This window comes from Charadrius vociferus, unplaced genomic scaffold (assembly GCF_000708025.1).
Source record: "Charadrius vociferus isolate BGI_N301 unplaced genomic scaffold, ASM70802v2 scaffold163, whole genome shotgun sequence".
In the NCBI taxonomy this organism is placed as follows: Eukaryota; Metazoa; Chordata; class Aves; order Charadriiformes; family Charadriidae; genus Charadrius; species Charadrius vociferus.
In genome coordinates, this window is record NW_009648332.1 from 19,937,694 (window position 1) to 19,952,675 (window position 14,982).

Consider the following 14,982-nt stretch of genomic DNA (forward strand, 5'->3'; position numbering starts at 1 on the left):
AGGAAGCATATGTAGATGAACGTTGCCAAAAATTATGGCATATAACATATTAATTATTAATATAATATATTAAGCAATGAAAAGACACTGTTGTTTTGGCTGAAACAAACCCGCTTTCAAAACATATGTCTACCGATTTCTGGTTTGTATAGGTTACAGCGAGTAACTTATTTTCTTTGGGAAAAGAGAACAAAACTTGCCTTCCTTACAAAATATTTGTGTTATAAAAGTAAAAAAGGATGAGTATGTATTTCACTGCTACCTCAATGTAGTTAAAATTGATTATCCCTAAATAATATATACTTGTGATTTGGTTTTATGCTGCATACTTTGCACATTTGAAGCATTTGCAATCTGAAAATAACTTCCTGGAAATCCAAAAAGGCATAGTATTTTGTGATATCTGCAGCTTTTCGATGAATTTGTAGCCTCATTTAGTTGACATATCTATACGCAGGCATTCAGACCACATTTGAAGTATCCACTGAGTATAAAAATATATTTATCTTACCTATCTGATCTCACTGCCTTCATTTACCCTTTCTTTTCTAGCAGGACTGGCATATCAAACATTATATACAACTCTGATGCACTAAAGTTCCTGCAAACTCCCTTCCTTTTTATCGAAGAAAAATAGTTTCAACTTTTAGTACAAACTCTAAAAATTGTTTTAAAAATAAAATAGCTTAATTTTCCATGTTTACATCTAAATAAGTCTTTAACTTGAAGATGGATCACAAGATGAATAAATAATAACCAATAAAACGGGTGTTGTTTTAAAGACAAAAATGAAAACATACTATAAAATCATCCATGATCACTTGATCCTTGTTGCAAAAATCAAGAGGTTATTGGTAAATTATCATAGCCAATAAAGATGGGAATCAAGTCCAGTTCCCTGTCAAGATGTCAGTCCTGCTACAATAATCAGGCTCCATCTTAAAACCTTTTTGTTTCTTTCCCTCCCTCCAAGAAAACCCTCACATATTCATCTTCCCAATAGTAAAGGGTGTCCTTCTATTTTCTGTTTCCAGTCTGTGTGGATTATATACTCCAGCAAACAGTGGGCAATTTGTTAGGACATAAACCATACCTGAAAGCAATAAAGGATATGGGTCGATGTTCCGTCTAACTCAGGGTAAGTGTATTCTGTCGCACCCCAACTAACTGTGCAGCCTCAGGACTGAGCTGGTTCAGCAACTTAATCAGAAAGAAAAATCACTTATTTCCCCGTCGCTGCTGCCACCACTGCCGCCTCCCCTGACCAGTTTTCCATTATCTCATTGAAGTGACTTAGCCCTGTGACTGAATGATCATTAGATTCAAAAGAAAGGGCAGTGAGGGAACACCTGGGTGGGAAAAAGCACCACACCTTGTGGCAACAGCCTGTAGTTACATCAAAGAATGACCAGAGATTAAACTGACACCAGCAGAACACCCAGAGATGGTTCTTTCTCCCCAAAATACTACCCTGACAAAGAACACCCTTTACACACTTAAATCCCAGCAGCGCCTCTCTGAGCTTAGTTGATCATTTGATGTCTCTCAGATGCCTGAGCCATGTGCAGACTGACATACAATTACAGGATTTAAATCAATACCACCAGAAACGGAAAAATAAAATGAGCATACAATGCACAAGAACAGTCAGAGATTTAAGTCTCCATCATTATGCCTCATACTTCTTTCCTTTTGAGCCTTTCTCCTTATTTATCCTCTCTTGTCCCCACAATCAAGCAAAAAAGGGTGAGAGGGAAAACTACAGGGCATCCTGTAGGGTCTTAGACCAAAAAAAAAAAAAACCAAAACAAAACACAAACCCCCACATTTAAATTGTAGAAGATTACATTATGTGAATTACACTGTACTAAAATGATCACTGCTAGTTGCAAGAAGACTGCTACTGCAAGGGGTGAGATGTCATTATGGAAGGAAAGCTGTGATCCATACATGCAGCTTTTGTTGTTGTATCATATTTCATGCAATTTGTTGCTGTTAAACCCAATTAAGGAAAAAATCCAAGAACAGTAAACATGCTGCTTTATCATCTGAACTAAAAGACTTAGTGGCTCATGCTCTTCTCTCCCCACATCTCCTATTCCAAATGGGCTGGTTAAAGAATAATCTCTAAAGGTTAGTGGAACTGAGACACATTTTCAAGGTGTCAGATAATGAAGTCACTATTTAATTCCCGGTTACACACTAAAGCTTAAGAAATGCAAGTTATGAAAAGTGTAAGACTGAACATGTCTTCTATTTATCTGCAGGTCAGCAAGAGCAGCAATGAGGGCTGAACTCAAGTGCTTTCTTTGAGTCCCTTCTAAAGGTACCTTACCTATTTTCCTGGATAAACCACATCAAAGGGTTAAAACAACTGAGCTGAATGAATTAATTTTACTGAAAGATCAATCAGATCAATTTGTATACTGTGACTACTTGGAAAGACTAAGTACTAAATACATTCAAATATGAAATTGATGAGTTGTTTAATTGTGATCTGCAACCTATTTCTTAAAACAGCCTCAGTACCACAGAAACAGGAGTTTAAGTGTGAAAGCAATGTTTGAAAGCAACTCAGCTGAAATAAGTGGATGTCCCAACATGGATATCCGATGTTTATATGAGGCAGATTGGGAAAGCCTACTATAAAAACAGAGTCTGCAAATATCTTGATAAATATAATGTAAAGACTAAAAATACATTTTAAAGGAAAACTGGGGACACTGTTTGGAGTCCTTTGAAGTAGACTATGAACATGAGGATCAAAATTATATCTTAATAGGGATTAGCAAAATAATTTTAACAGGACTCACTATGAGGCGCTCTCATTTTTCACAATAAATAAGCAGCAAAAAGACAGGAAGTAAAAGGTTGAAATAGTATTATTTTTTTCAAATAGAAGGTGGTTTCCAAAAGGGCCACCCAAAGGAATCCATGCTTGGACTTAGGCCGTTCACAAAATTAATAAGCAGTATTGAAATGAGAGTAAACGTGGGTTAAATCTTGTAGAAGATCCAAAATTATTTCTTTAAAAAAATAATTGCAAAGAATTCAAGGAAGTTTTCATGAACTGAAGTGCCTGTACAATAGGATTACAAAACACAGAATACCTTTAGCTGGAGGAACCTTTGGAGGCCATTTGGTCATAACTTCATGCAAGGTGTAACTTAACAAATACAAAGTAACATACAGGTTGAATATTCACACATGATGATGGACTCTAAAACAGCTAAAATCATATAGACAATAGATCTCAGAGTAATGCTAAGTATTCTTTAAAATCAGTTCTTGAAGATCATAATGTAATTCTGCTGTGTAGCAGTAATAAGACCACAGAACTAGAAAAACGGACCGACCTTGGACCTAGAAGTATGCAGACAAGCAACAGATGGTCAGATGTACAGAGAAGCTTCTGTATCAGAAGAATTAAGCAGGCAACGGCTCTTGAGGCTAGAAGAGAGGTGACTGGAGGGGATATTCACACACCTAATTATGAAGGTAACAGTTAAAGGGTGTTGTGAACACGAAGATTTTAGATTGGCTCCAAAAGTGGCAAAGAAAATATGTGAAAGAAAAATTAAGAGCTAAGAAACAAAAACACAAGGTACTGGGGGAAGTACCACAACATCTTACCCCATATTCTATCCTTAAGCATCCATTTAATTGGTTACTGTTGAAGAAGGGATCCTGGGCTAGATTGGCCCGCAGCCTAACTCAGCCTCATCGTTCTCTTCTCTGGGAAGCTCAAAGAGGTGGAGCAGATTAAAACCTCTCCTGAAAAGCAGCATCAGTTTCTCAGGCTCTTGCCTCTGGCCCCTTCTACCAAGCTGTAAGACCTTCCTCAGGCAGAAAGCAGAGGCAGTCCTGGGAGATTCTCTTCTGTGAATTTTCAGCAGTCTTTTTTCTCCCATGGGATGGCTGCATTCAGTTTTACAATGTTTCCCAAATTCTTTGTGTGAGAATTACTTTGAAGTAGTGATCAAATACTGATTTAGTTAAATGAGCGAGCCACAAAAAAAGAAGCCATATGCTTTAGAGTACTGTTAAAATTCAGTAACTTTTGACTATTTTTAATCATTCATTGCCTTATTATCTTTGTTTTGCCTTCTGAGAATGACAGTACCCTGAAGATTAAAATCAGATATGAAAATAGATGAGTAAATGCAATACTCCTTTGAAGATGAATGAGATTTAGAAGTCCCAATAAACTTTAGCAAAATACTATGCAATTCCCTTCTACTTGCCACGGTAAGTAAAGGCAACTTTGGGACGTATGATTTCTGACTGTGACTTTTTTTTTTTAAAGTAGTGCTGTACTATTTTTGCGTGTGTAAAATGCAAAACATTTTTTTGTTTTATCGATCATACTCATATGCCCATTTTGTCCACTTTTACCTTAATCTTTTCCTTCTTTCTGCCTGCCAACTCCCTTGTAGTTATCTGCACACAGCGATGTTTTGCTTACAACAGTCCATATTGAGAGTGGTTTTATGCAGAAAAAGAGAAAGATACTGTAGGATTTTTAACCCACATCACCTTAAAAATTATGCTAATACATGCTGAGCACGTATTAAACACCATTATTTCTCTAAGAGAAAAATAAAATGTTAGTTGCTCAAGATATAGTGACAGTCCCAAAAACACATCCAGTAAGACAAAAGAGCCTAAATTACCCAACTACAAACTAATCTTGCAATCCAACCAGACAAGGATGAAAGAGTTTGACAAAATAAATATATTTCACCCTTTGGCATTTGGGTCTTCTGATGTTTAATTAAAAGAAAAGGCTAAAGGCTATGTTCTTCTCTGAATGTTTGCTCACTGCTGAGATGCCAAAGGGACAGGCACCTTTCAAAAATACCTCTCCTCAACAGGAACGTAAAAATAATTTTAATTTAAAATATAACAACCCAAATAAAAACCATTTAACTGCATTTGAAATGCTTCATTGGAAGACAAAACTCTGCTTTGCCTTCCAGAAATGCATTAGTGGAAAATTTCTTGGTGCAAAACATTAGACATGTTCTTTCTTGTATCACAACAAAGATGAATTCATTATTTTGGGAAGCAACAATAGCTCAACACACGGCATTAGCACTGTAGTAAAAAAAGCTAAAATCCTGAATGTAATATGTATTTCCAATAAATATGTGAGATCAAATTAATTTGATCTCACAAATTAGGTCACACAATTCAGTGTATTCTCTCCGAGTTCCCTGTTGCTGAGGTCCACCTGGAGGAAGCGGTTCCATTAACTGCTCCTAAGACCGTGGTGACCATAAAGAAATTCACTGAGTCTCAAACCCCAACACTGTCCCAACCACATGACGTAAAACATGTCAAAACTACTATCAATACTGAGAGCTGGTCAGGTTACAGCTGCAATCCAAGCCCTTGAAGGACTCCAGAACATTCTGAATTATACAGCACATCAGCAAGCAGTATTGCGTCTGTGCTGCTAAGGAGTCTTCCTTCTGCAGCAAGCATGCTCCCAGCTGCCCGGTTAAACCAGTTCTTACCTGCCATTCACCTGGTTCACACAGATTCCTAGAGACGTGCACTGTATACTTTATATGCACACTAAACAAAGTGTTTAGATGCTGTGTAGGGATGAAAAAAATATCCATAACCCAATAAACCCCCAAAAGTTAAGCATATATGTTACACTTATAATCAAAGCTCATTTTGGCTTTGGTATCTTAATACATTACCATGTAAAGAATTCTTTAGCTACTTAGCAAATCTAGTGCTCCACAAACATTACAAAATCATCAGGGAGAACACGCAAAACTATATATACGTTGTTAGGATTATTAATTATTAGACACACTTTACTTCCAAGAAAAGCAATATGGGCTGCATTTTTTAAGCCACAGGCTGCATTTTTATCACTAATAGGAAATTGCAAAAACTAAATCAAAAGGACATAAACAAGCAGGTTGTCCTGTTTAGCGCGCATGCAGCAAGTCTCTAAGTCTCCCAGTCAGTTACAGGATGCGATGGATGTTTTACTACTATTAGGTTATTCCATACCAGTAAGCAGTGGGAAAGACCTCAAACTTGTCACACAACAAACTCTGCTAGAGGAAGTTTTGTGAAACATTTCTCTTTCCTCCGGTATTCCTTCAGGCTTTCCCCGATTAAATTTACAGTCAGCTGCTCCTTCATGTACACATTCATTTTGACTAGCCATTAAAAACCATGGTTATGTTCAATGTAAACAGTATCTAAAGCTGAGAAGAATGTCTTATGTATACTCTAGTACTTCAGTCCATGCTGTCCCATCAACTCCCCCAGAAGCTTTTCACAGATATTTAACCAAGAAAGAAATAAGCCTGTGGGACTCTGTGGGACTTCCTGAGGGAAGATGCAGAAACAAATGGCCTGTAATGGTAAGCTCTACTTGCTGCTAAAGGAAAGACAAGAACTATTAAAAGGGGATTGCTATTCACTCCTATGTTTTATTGACGGGAAAAATAATTAAATAACACTATTGAATCTCTCTATCAATGTATTTTTTGATTCTATAAACAGAAACTCCTGTACTAAAGGAAAAAATGCTACTTTGGTCTAATCCATCTTGATGAAAATAATCATAATAAGGAGATACAATTAGTGACGTCAGTCAGCTCCTCACTTCTCACGAGAAAACGAAATACTGGGGGGGTTGTTTAATACTGGCTTTTCATTTTTGGTAGACCTTTTTCTATGGCTTAAACCCAAGATAAATTCTTATTCTCAACAATGATATTGACAGCAAACTAGTAATGGACTGCCAGAGATCCAACCAGAACCACAGGTAGCTGCCCCCCCATTGCTGAAATGGAGCAATAAGCTCCTGAACGCCAGTTTTTCAGCACTGGGTTTCATGTTGTAGAAGGTTATCTTTTCTTACCTAAGAAAATGGGTATTTTCTATACTGGGCTGAAAAAGAAAGAAAGCTGTCAATTAGGACTACCAAGGACTTGCCCAGATAGTTCATAAGACAGGAAAATGAGAGACAAGCTTCGAATTCTAACTTAAAGAAAGTAGCGTTATGTATAACTACATGTTTGGCAAAGAATTATCTGCAGGTTAGGATATCCTAGCATTTGAATTTGGGCCAGATTTTGCTTTTCGCTGGGCATATGGTTGGAGTGGCACTGAAATGGAAATCAGTTCGACTTGCATATCACAGAGTACACTGTGTAAGAATTTGTTGAAAAATCTCAGTCTAATATACCTTACTCTTAACTGAAAAGGAAATATAAACTGCTAATATTACACTATCCCCTAATTTTTACTGTGAAGACGAGATGCAATCATTACCACAACACACAAACATCTCGAGTTTCACTGCTCAGTAACCAACACATATAACAATGACACAACCTAGTTAAAAGACTCCACAATCCAATTTCAACAAAACATGAAGCAGACAGTAGCTCATGTCCCACTATGTCTAATTAAATAAATATATCTCCAATGCTGTACTTCTCCCTGCACAGATTTTTTTTTTTAACGTGTATACTTCAGGCTGCAAAACCCAGTTATTCTCTTCAGATCCTTTTCTTTATAATCCGTATAAAGTCAACATTACAGGATTGCTTCACAAAGCAACTATGGACCAGACACCAGCCAGAAATACAAATACCTCTTTTTAAAATTAATGTTTGAACTTTGAACTCCCAGGCTGAAAAATAGCTTTGCCCAAGCTACTGCATTGCATATATTACCTGTTAACATTGTGTCCCCCCCAAAAACCACAGCCAATATTTTACTTTCCTTGAAGTGAAAGATCTGTTGGTTCTGTCCCTCCATTCAAAAACCAAGGTTTTCTAAGCTTTAATCTGTCCTTATAAAGAAATCAGCTATTTAAGAAGTCAGAACGTGTTCAGTGACATTCTTACACACATCAGATTTTCAATTTAATCTGCAACGAATCTTGAATATAAGGCTTCTAGTGTGCTATTTTTACCAAGTTTATACTTCTGATATGAAATACACTTTCACACTTTTAGAAATTCAAGTTCCAATATTTATATTAGCAGAAGTGTTTAGGGTAAAACTAGTTTTAAAAACATCAAGCTGTGAATCTATCATATTTAGACTCTATACCATTAAAAAAATAAAAAGATAGCAAACATACACTGTATTATTCCAATAGGTGAGAAAGAAGGAAAATAATTTTTACTCTTATTAAAATACATACAAAATTATTTCTATTAAAAACATTGGTCAGATTGCATTGTCCTTCTCCAGAAAACATAAAAAGCCTTAATTTATGCTTACAAATATACATATGAATGGTTCATTTGTCATTTAAGTCAATAGTGCAAATCACATGCTTAAGATTAAACACGCGCATAAAAGTTTGCATGACATTCCTTACACAAGGAAAAAAAAATGTTACATAATTACAACTTCTAGGCAAAACTGACACAAATCTAATCACTTCTCAAATACATTTAAGCAGAATCATGTTTTCTACAGTAAAATGCGAACTGTAGACCAAGTTTTTCCTGGCTTTAGAGGTGCAGATGCATTTACAGGATCATTCTCTCAATGGCTTTTATTATCTGCTGATTAATCCAAAGAAAAGAAAGTTCATCTAAAACCTGTCGTCCCTAAAACTGAGTAGATGGACCAATTCAGGAGGCTATCTGCAACTAGACCACGGGCTGAAGTCATAGTCCAAAGCATAAAGAAAAGACAAAGTCATATTTTATTTTGTTTTCCAATTTGTATTTCACTTGTACAGCTTCTGCACACATTTCTTGTCTCATGACAGTTTCATTTCTCAGGAATTTCTCTGCCTTATCATCCATTAATCACTTTTCCTTCTATCCTTCCTTCCTGATCAGAATAAAGCAAATCGCAAGGAGGAAACTGTCACTGTCAAAACTTTTAACCAAATTTCAAAGAAAAACAAATGAAACGACCATGAACAACTTACTGCTTTTATGGTACTTCAGCTAGATAGGTTCCTCCATCAACAAGCTTTACCAGCAAAAGACAAAGAGGTATTTTAATGCAGTATCCTCACATTGTTTTGTTTAAACCATCCTTCTAGAATCACAGAATCATAGAATGGTTTCAGATGGAAGGGACCTTAAAGACCAGCTAGTTCCAACCCCCCTGCCACAGGCAGGGGCACCTTCCATTAGACCAAGTTCTTAAAGCTCCACCTGGCCTTGAACACTTCCAGGGATGGGGCATCCACAACTTCTCCAGACAACCTGTTCCAGTGTCTTGCCACCCTCACAGTAAAGAATTTCTTCCTAATATCTAATCTGAATCCACCCTCTATCATTTTAAAACCATTACCCCTTGTCCTGTCGCTACACTGCCTGATAAAGGGTCCCTCCCCATCTTTTCTGTAGGCCCCATTTAAGTACTGGAAGGCTGTTATAAGGTTTCCTTTGAGCCTTCTCTTCTCCAGGATGAACAACCACAACTCTCTCAGCCTGTCTTCATAGGAGAGGTGCTCCAGCCCTCTGATCATCTGTGCAGCCCTCCTCTGGACACGGTCCAACAGGTCCATGTCCTTCTTACATTGGTAGCCCCATAACTGGACACAATACTTGAGGTGGGATCTCAGGTGATCTGAGTAGAGGGGCAGAATCACCTACCTTGACCTCTTGGGCACACTTCTTTTGATGAGGCCCAGGATACAGTTGGCTTTCTGGGCTGCAAGTGCACATTGCTAGCTCATGCTGAGCTTCTCATCAACCAACACTCCCAAGCCCTTCTCCTCAGGGCTGCTCTCAAAAAATATTCCTTTAAATTTTTTTTGCTATGTCCCCCCAACCCCCAGGGACACCCACACTGGGGCAGGCGAAAATACTTTATTGGAAGGTGACAATCTCTCTCTCTTTACTCACAGTAGTCTTCCTCAAACTTAAACGATTTTTCATTCAGGGCCAAGCTGTGTCAGTAAAAGTTGAATTTGGCTCTAACAAGCATAAAAAGAGAAGCACAATGTATCAACTTGACTATGCTATGCCTCCCCTATTCATTGTTTTTTACTAAAATAGCAAAAGAGACAACAGAAAGAGACAAGACAGAGCATGATGTAGAAAAGTTTGTGCTAAAATACTTGCAGCCCAAAATAATTGTATTTACTGCTGATATCAAACTCCACCAATATTTAGACACTGCAGGTGCCTGTTATTGATTCACAGCAAATGCCTGCTTTCCTAAACTAGTACTCATGCTTCAGCACTGTAACACGCAACACAGATAGCAGTAGTATATTAAACCTCATAAAGACAAACCAGTCTGGGCAGTGAGCTTTTTTTTTAAAAAAAAAAAAAAAAAAAAAAAAAAAAAAAAAAGAGAAACAACACAAAAAAATTTAAAAATTATCTCTGACTTTGACTCCCTCTCTCAGCTAAAAGAGCACCATGGTGCTAGGATTTCCAGAGATTTATATGCCAGAGTTCTTGAAAAGCTCTTAAGATCAATGCAGTAATGTATTTCTGAAATAACTGATCTCTTACAAGTACTGCTCTCTGGATAGTATCTTCTGTTTCTCAAGGCAATGTGCAATCTGATGAGCAATGTTACTTAGAATACACAAAAAAGATGCCAACAGTTTACCAAAGACATTCATGTGTGTAAAAATTATCTCCACCAAGTTACAGTAGGACTCAGACTGCATATACTGACAAAATGCAAACAGAAAAGCTCACTTCATTTGAAGATTGAGAAAGTATACATACGGAGCACGTTAGTATGTAATATCTTTTTTTATTATTTATTTATTTTTAAAAATGTAAAATGTCAGAAGCAATTCTGTAAGACAGTCTTCCACAACAATAACTCCAATAAAGGGACCTAAACATAATGCAAATGTTCTGCATTTCTACTGGCTTTCAAAAATATAATGGAGACCAAGAACTTTACTCAATAAGACTACCCAACAACTCAAAGAACTGTTCTGTGGAGGTAAATGGAGGGGGGGCGGGGAGGGGGGCATATTTTAGGCATTGTTTTCATACAGCTTTCAAACATTATTTAATTCAATGACTCTGGTAATTTGAATTACTTAGTGTCAATAAGTATATAAGATCATGTAAATACTTCTATCAGAATTCAGCAGCAAGTAAAACCACCAGTACACTCAAAAGGTTCTCAAAGCTAAATTACGTAACCTTTTAGGAATCTACATGAGACAGCTGTTTAAAGATCCGGACCTATAAGGACTATTCTGCAAGCATACATTACATTTCACTGCAACATAAACCTACATATACTGAACAGGAAGAACTCAAACAGTCCCACTTGGAAGAAGTATTCTCATCCTCTCCTGCATTATTTAATTGATATTCTTAATGTTTCCCCCTCTGACTGTATTAATTTTCAGAGTTACAGGGTGCTCATTTTATTCTTTTTTCTTTAATGACTTCAGTAACCAACACACAGAACAATGCAGAAGTATCATGAAGCAATTTTTTTTTTGCTAGAGGGAACAAAGTGACGATACGTGTTCCAAAACATGTCAAAGGTACGTGAGTAAGAAAGGTGTGGTCTGCTTCAGCTAGTTACAACATTAAAACTTTCAGAGCCAAGGCAGCTGCAATGCCAGTGGCACAACCAGCATTCCTACTTTTTGAAAAGTGTTTAGCTCTGCCAGGCTGTAATGTGGCGTATAGAGTTGCCATCCTGTTTAATGTTTGACTCCCACTATTCTCAGGTGTCCACATCTAGAAATATTCAATAATCCACAGCTTAGTTTTAGTCCAAATAATATATGCATAACAAATCTCCAGTAATTAAACTATACAAGAAACATAAAGGACAGAAATGTAATTACTGAAAAAAATGATACTAAAAATATCACACAGTTATACCGAAAACCATTGAGTATTTTATACAAACACATAATGGGTCTCCAGAGGAAATTCTCACCCACTTGAGTACACAGTCTATAAGCATGGATTTAATTTTCTTAAGGGCTGCTGCTGCCATGATGCCACAAAAGTATCTACTATAAATTAACAGGAAGAATAAAATCACTTCGAAATTCTACATAAAACTGCAATTTGTTCACAACTTTTAGAAGGACAACTCATATTCAACACAGCTAAGCACTGAGCACCACTACAGTTAAGAGAGTTGAGAATACCCACAACTACGCAGATCAGAACCCAAGCTTTATGAGCAATTGTCTGCTTTTCATCGCTTAGTTATTTCTTTTAAAACTACAGAGTACAGTAGGGTGGGTCATGTTAATCGAAAGCCCAGAGGCATTTTGTTGTTCAGGTAGAACTGAAGCACTGCTTAAAAAAAACACGGAAAAAAAACCCTAGAGCTCAGTCAGATGACCTTATCTTTGACATCAAAAACGCAGCAACCGCTTTAGACCTTCACGACTTTAGCAACAAAGAAAGTTCTCAACATGGTGTGCATTACAACAGTGTTCATAATGCAACTTCATAAAGTGAGTTACAGCTTTCTTGCTCTTTTTATTTAATGTTTAACTATTAAAAAGTCATGACAAACCTGGGTCCACGTGTCTAGAGTTTCTTCTAATTCCATTTGTTCGTTTCTGCATAGCAAAAATACAAATCAAGGATATGAATAAACATATTTTCATGTAGGCACATTGCACTCCTTTCATTCCCCCAATCTACTAGGCAAAGCTGGTTTTCTTAAGCTATTTCTCCCCACCACCATCACAATTATCTTTGTCTTGTAGAAAGATCATACTTTGAAAAATATTCTTAGTGAGTCAATAGTTTATTCACATATCCCGGGTTTTTTTTGACATGAGACTCAAAACATTCTTAGTCCATAGAAGCTTCATTCATACATCAACATCTTTTGGTACCAAGAACAATTATTTTTTTTAATTGTTTATGAACAGGACAGTAGAAAAATATGCATTTTGGCATTATCTGCCCCAAATAATGTCCACAATCACAAAAGTATCAAGCTGCTTGCATTGCTTTAATATAGTAGAAACTTTCACTGCTTCTACTTCGCACTCACAGTAGATAGAATTTCCTATGCAATTCTCAATTTCCTAATCTCAATTTCCTTATTTTCTGGGCTGTATCTGTGAACTACTTGCAAACTTTTAACTGGTAGCTTGCATGAAGGCTCATGCATTTATTTATTTTTTAATCAAACCAAGCAGAGTAAAGCATGTTGCATAACAAAGGGAACAATTAGGTTGCTCTGATTTACTTGCAGTTGATATAAGCTGATGCAGGACACACACGGAGGCAAGCCAGAAAGCAGTACCCTGAGGCACAACCAAATTACTAAACCCTCTAGCAAGCTGGCAAAATGAGAAGCTTGGTTTAAAAACAGCTTTCAAACTCTTGAGTCTTCGGACATACTCCATCTGTACCCCATGATTCTAATTAAAGAAAGGATGCAAGTTTTGTTTCATCTGCAGCGGACAGAAGAAAAATTTAAAACTGCTGCTACAATGAAGGTAATATTACTGAATAAGAACAAAAGCCTCAATTATATCCTAGTAATTCTTTTAAATGGAGGCTGCATTGCCAATAAAGATTGATGCAGAGCAGTGAGTAACCGCAGATTTGCACTAGAGAGGGAAAGAAGCAGGAGTGGGAAAAGCAGGCACGAAGGAAGATACAGAAATGTTTAACTGAAATGAAAAAAAGAAAACCACCAATAATTCTGTGACAACATAAGTCATACACCAAAGGACCGGATGGAAAACAATTTTAAGGAAATAGTTCTTGAGCTGTATGAAAACATGTTCAATACTCCTAAATATATTGCAGCACCAGTGGATTTTATTACATTACTGGTATGAAATCTAAATCCACGTTTTCCACAATGACAGATCCTCATCTATGCTCAAGTTTCCTTCTGTACAGAGAGAAATGAAGCAGGCACTTAAACGTTTAAGAGCCTTGGTAAAAATTAAAGCAATCCTGGCACTTTTTGATCAACCCAATAGTCAATAGCAAATCAACAGATCCAGAAAAGAAACAATTTTTTCCTCACAAAAAAAGATTCACAAATTAAGCTAGGGAGCGAGAAGCTTAGGAGCAGGAGCAATGTAGATACAACCAGTATACCTATTTTCTCACTCCAGCCACAGTATGTTAAACACAGTTAGCTTTACTGAGTCTGGCAACCTCCTCCGCAAGGTCCAGTAAGCGACCTGTTGATGGCTCCCTAGCAATGCCTGTCAGCTGCAGTACTGGGAGACAGTCAGGCAAACGGAACATGCCGTAGTTTCCGTATTTTAGAGTGCCCTTACTTAGCATGTATTTCTAGGCAGAGGCATGAAAAGCCGAGCAGCACATGGCAGGAGGCACAGCTGAGGGAGCAGCCAGGAGAGTGGGCAGGCTGCAGTGTCTCGGGCACAGGCCTTTGGTAGTGCAGCCCCCTCTCTCTGCCCTCACCCTGAACTCCTCCTGGGCCACCTCGCCTGTCCCCGGCCAGGCCCGGGAAGACAGTGCCTGCTGCTGCTGCCTGTGGCCCACGGCCAAGGAGCTGGCCAGAGGGTGCCAGGGGCTCCCCGCACCCCCCCCCCACCACCGCTATCTGGGGTCACCATGACAGTGTGGAGAGAAGTAACATACACGCTCGTATGCTATTCATAACCAGCGTGTCATTTAAGCAGTTAAATTACCATAAACTTCTGATCTAAAACAGATGTTAGAAACGATTATACACCACATTTAAAGTGCCGCCTCTCTTTTGTCCGAACTGGCAGACAAAACCCAGCTGCCATGTCCTTCTGTCCTTGGGGAAGGCACCAGGAGCTGGGGAGAAAATAACCCAGGATAGCTTGCAGCCTTCTTGGGCTGCCAGCAAGGTACACGATGTGCACCACAGTAGCTCCTCTGTACAGGGCCCATTTTACCATTATCCCCAGACTATATAAACTCCACAGCCACCAGATAGCTCTGCAACTAAAGTCTTGTTACATGAAGCGGCAAATGCTGCCCTGCCAATCCTTCATCACCCAGCAGTCTGGCATGCAGAGATTGGTAGACTAGCACACCGTTC

At 37.9% G+C, this 14,982-nt stretch overlaps 1 protein-coding gene across 1 annotated transcript in view; it reads right to left on the reverse strand.

Annotated features, from left to right (window-relative positions):
* Positions 1-14,982, reverse strand: part of VAV3 (vav 3 guanine nucleotide exchange factor) — a 165,261-nt gene that overhangs the window by 42,035 nt on the left and 108,244 nt on the right. Inside the window, exon 19 of the mRNA XM_009884919.1 lies at positions 12,487-12,532. Within this exon, the coding sequence (XP_009883221.1) occupies positions 12,487-12,532 (46 nt within the window). The remainder of the gene's footprint in view (positions 1-12,486; positions 12,533-14,982) is intronic.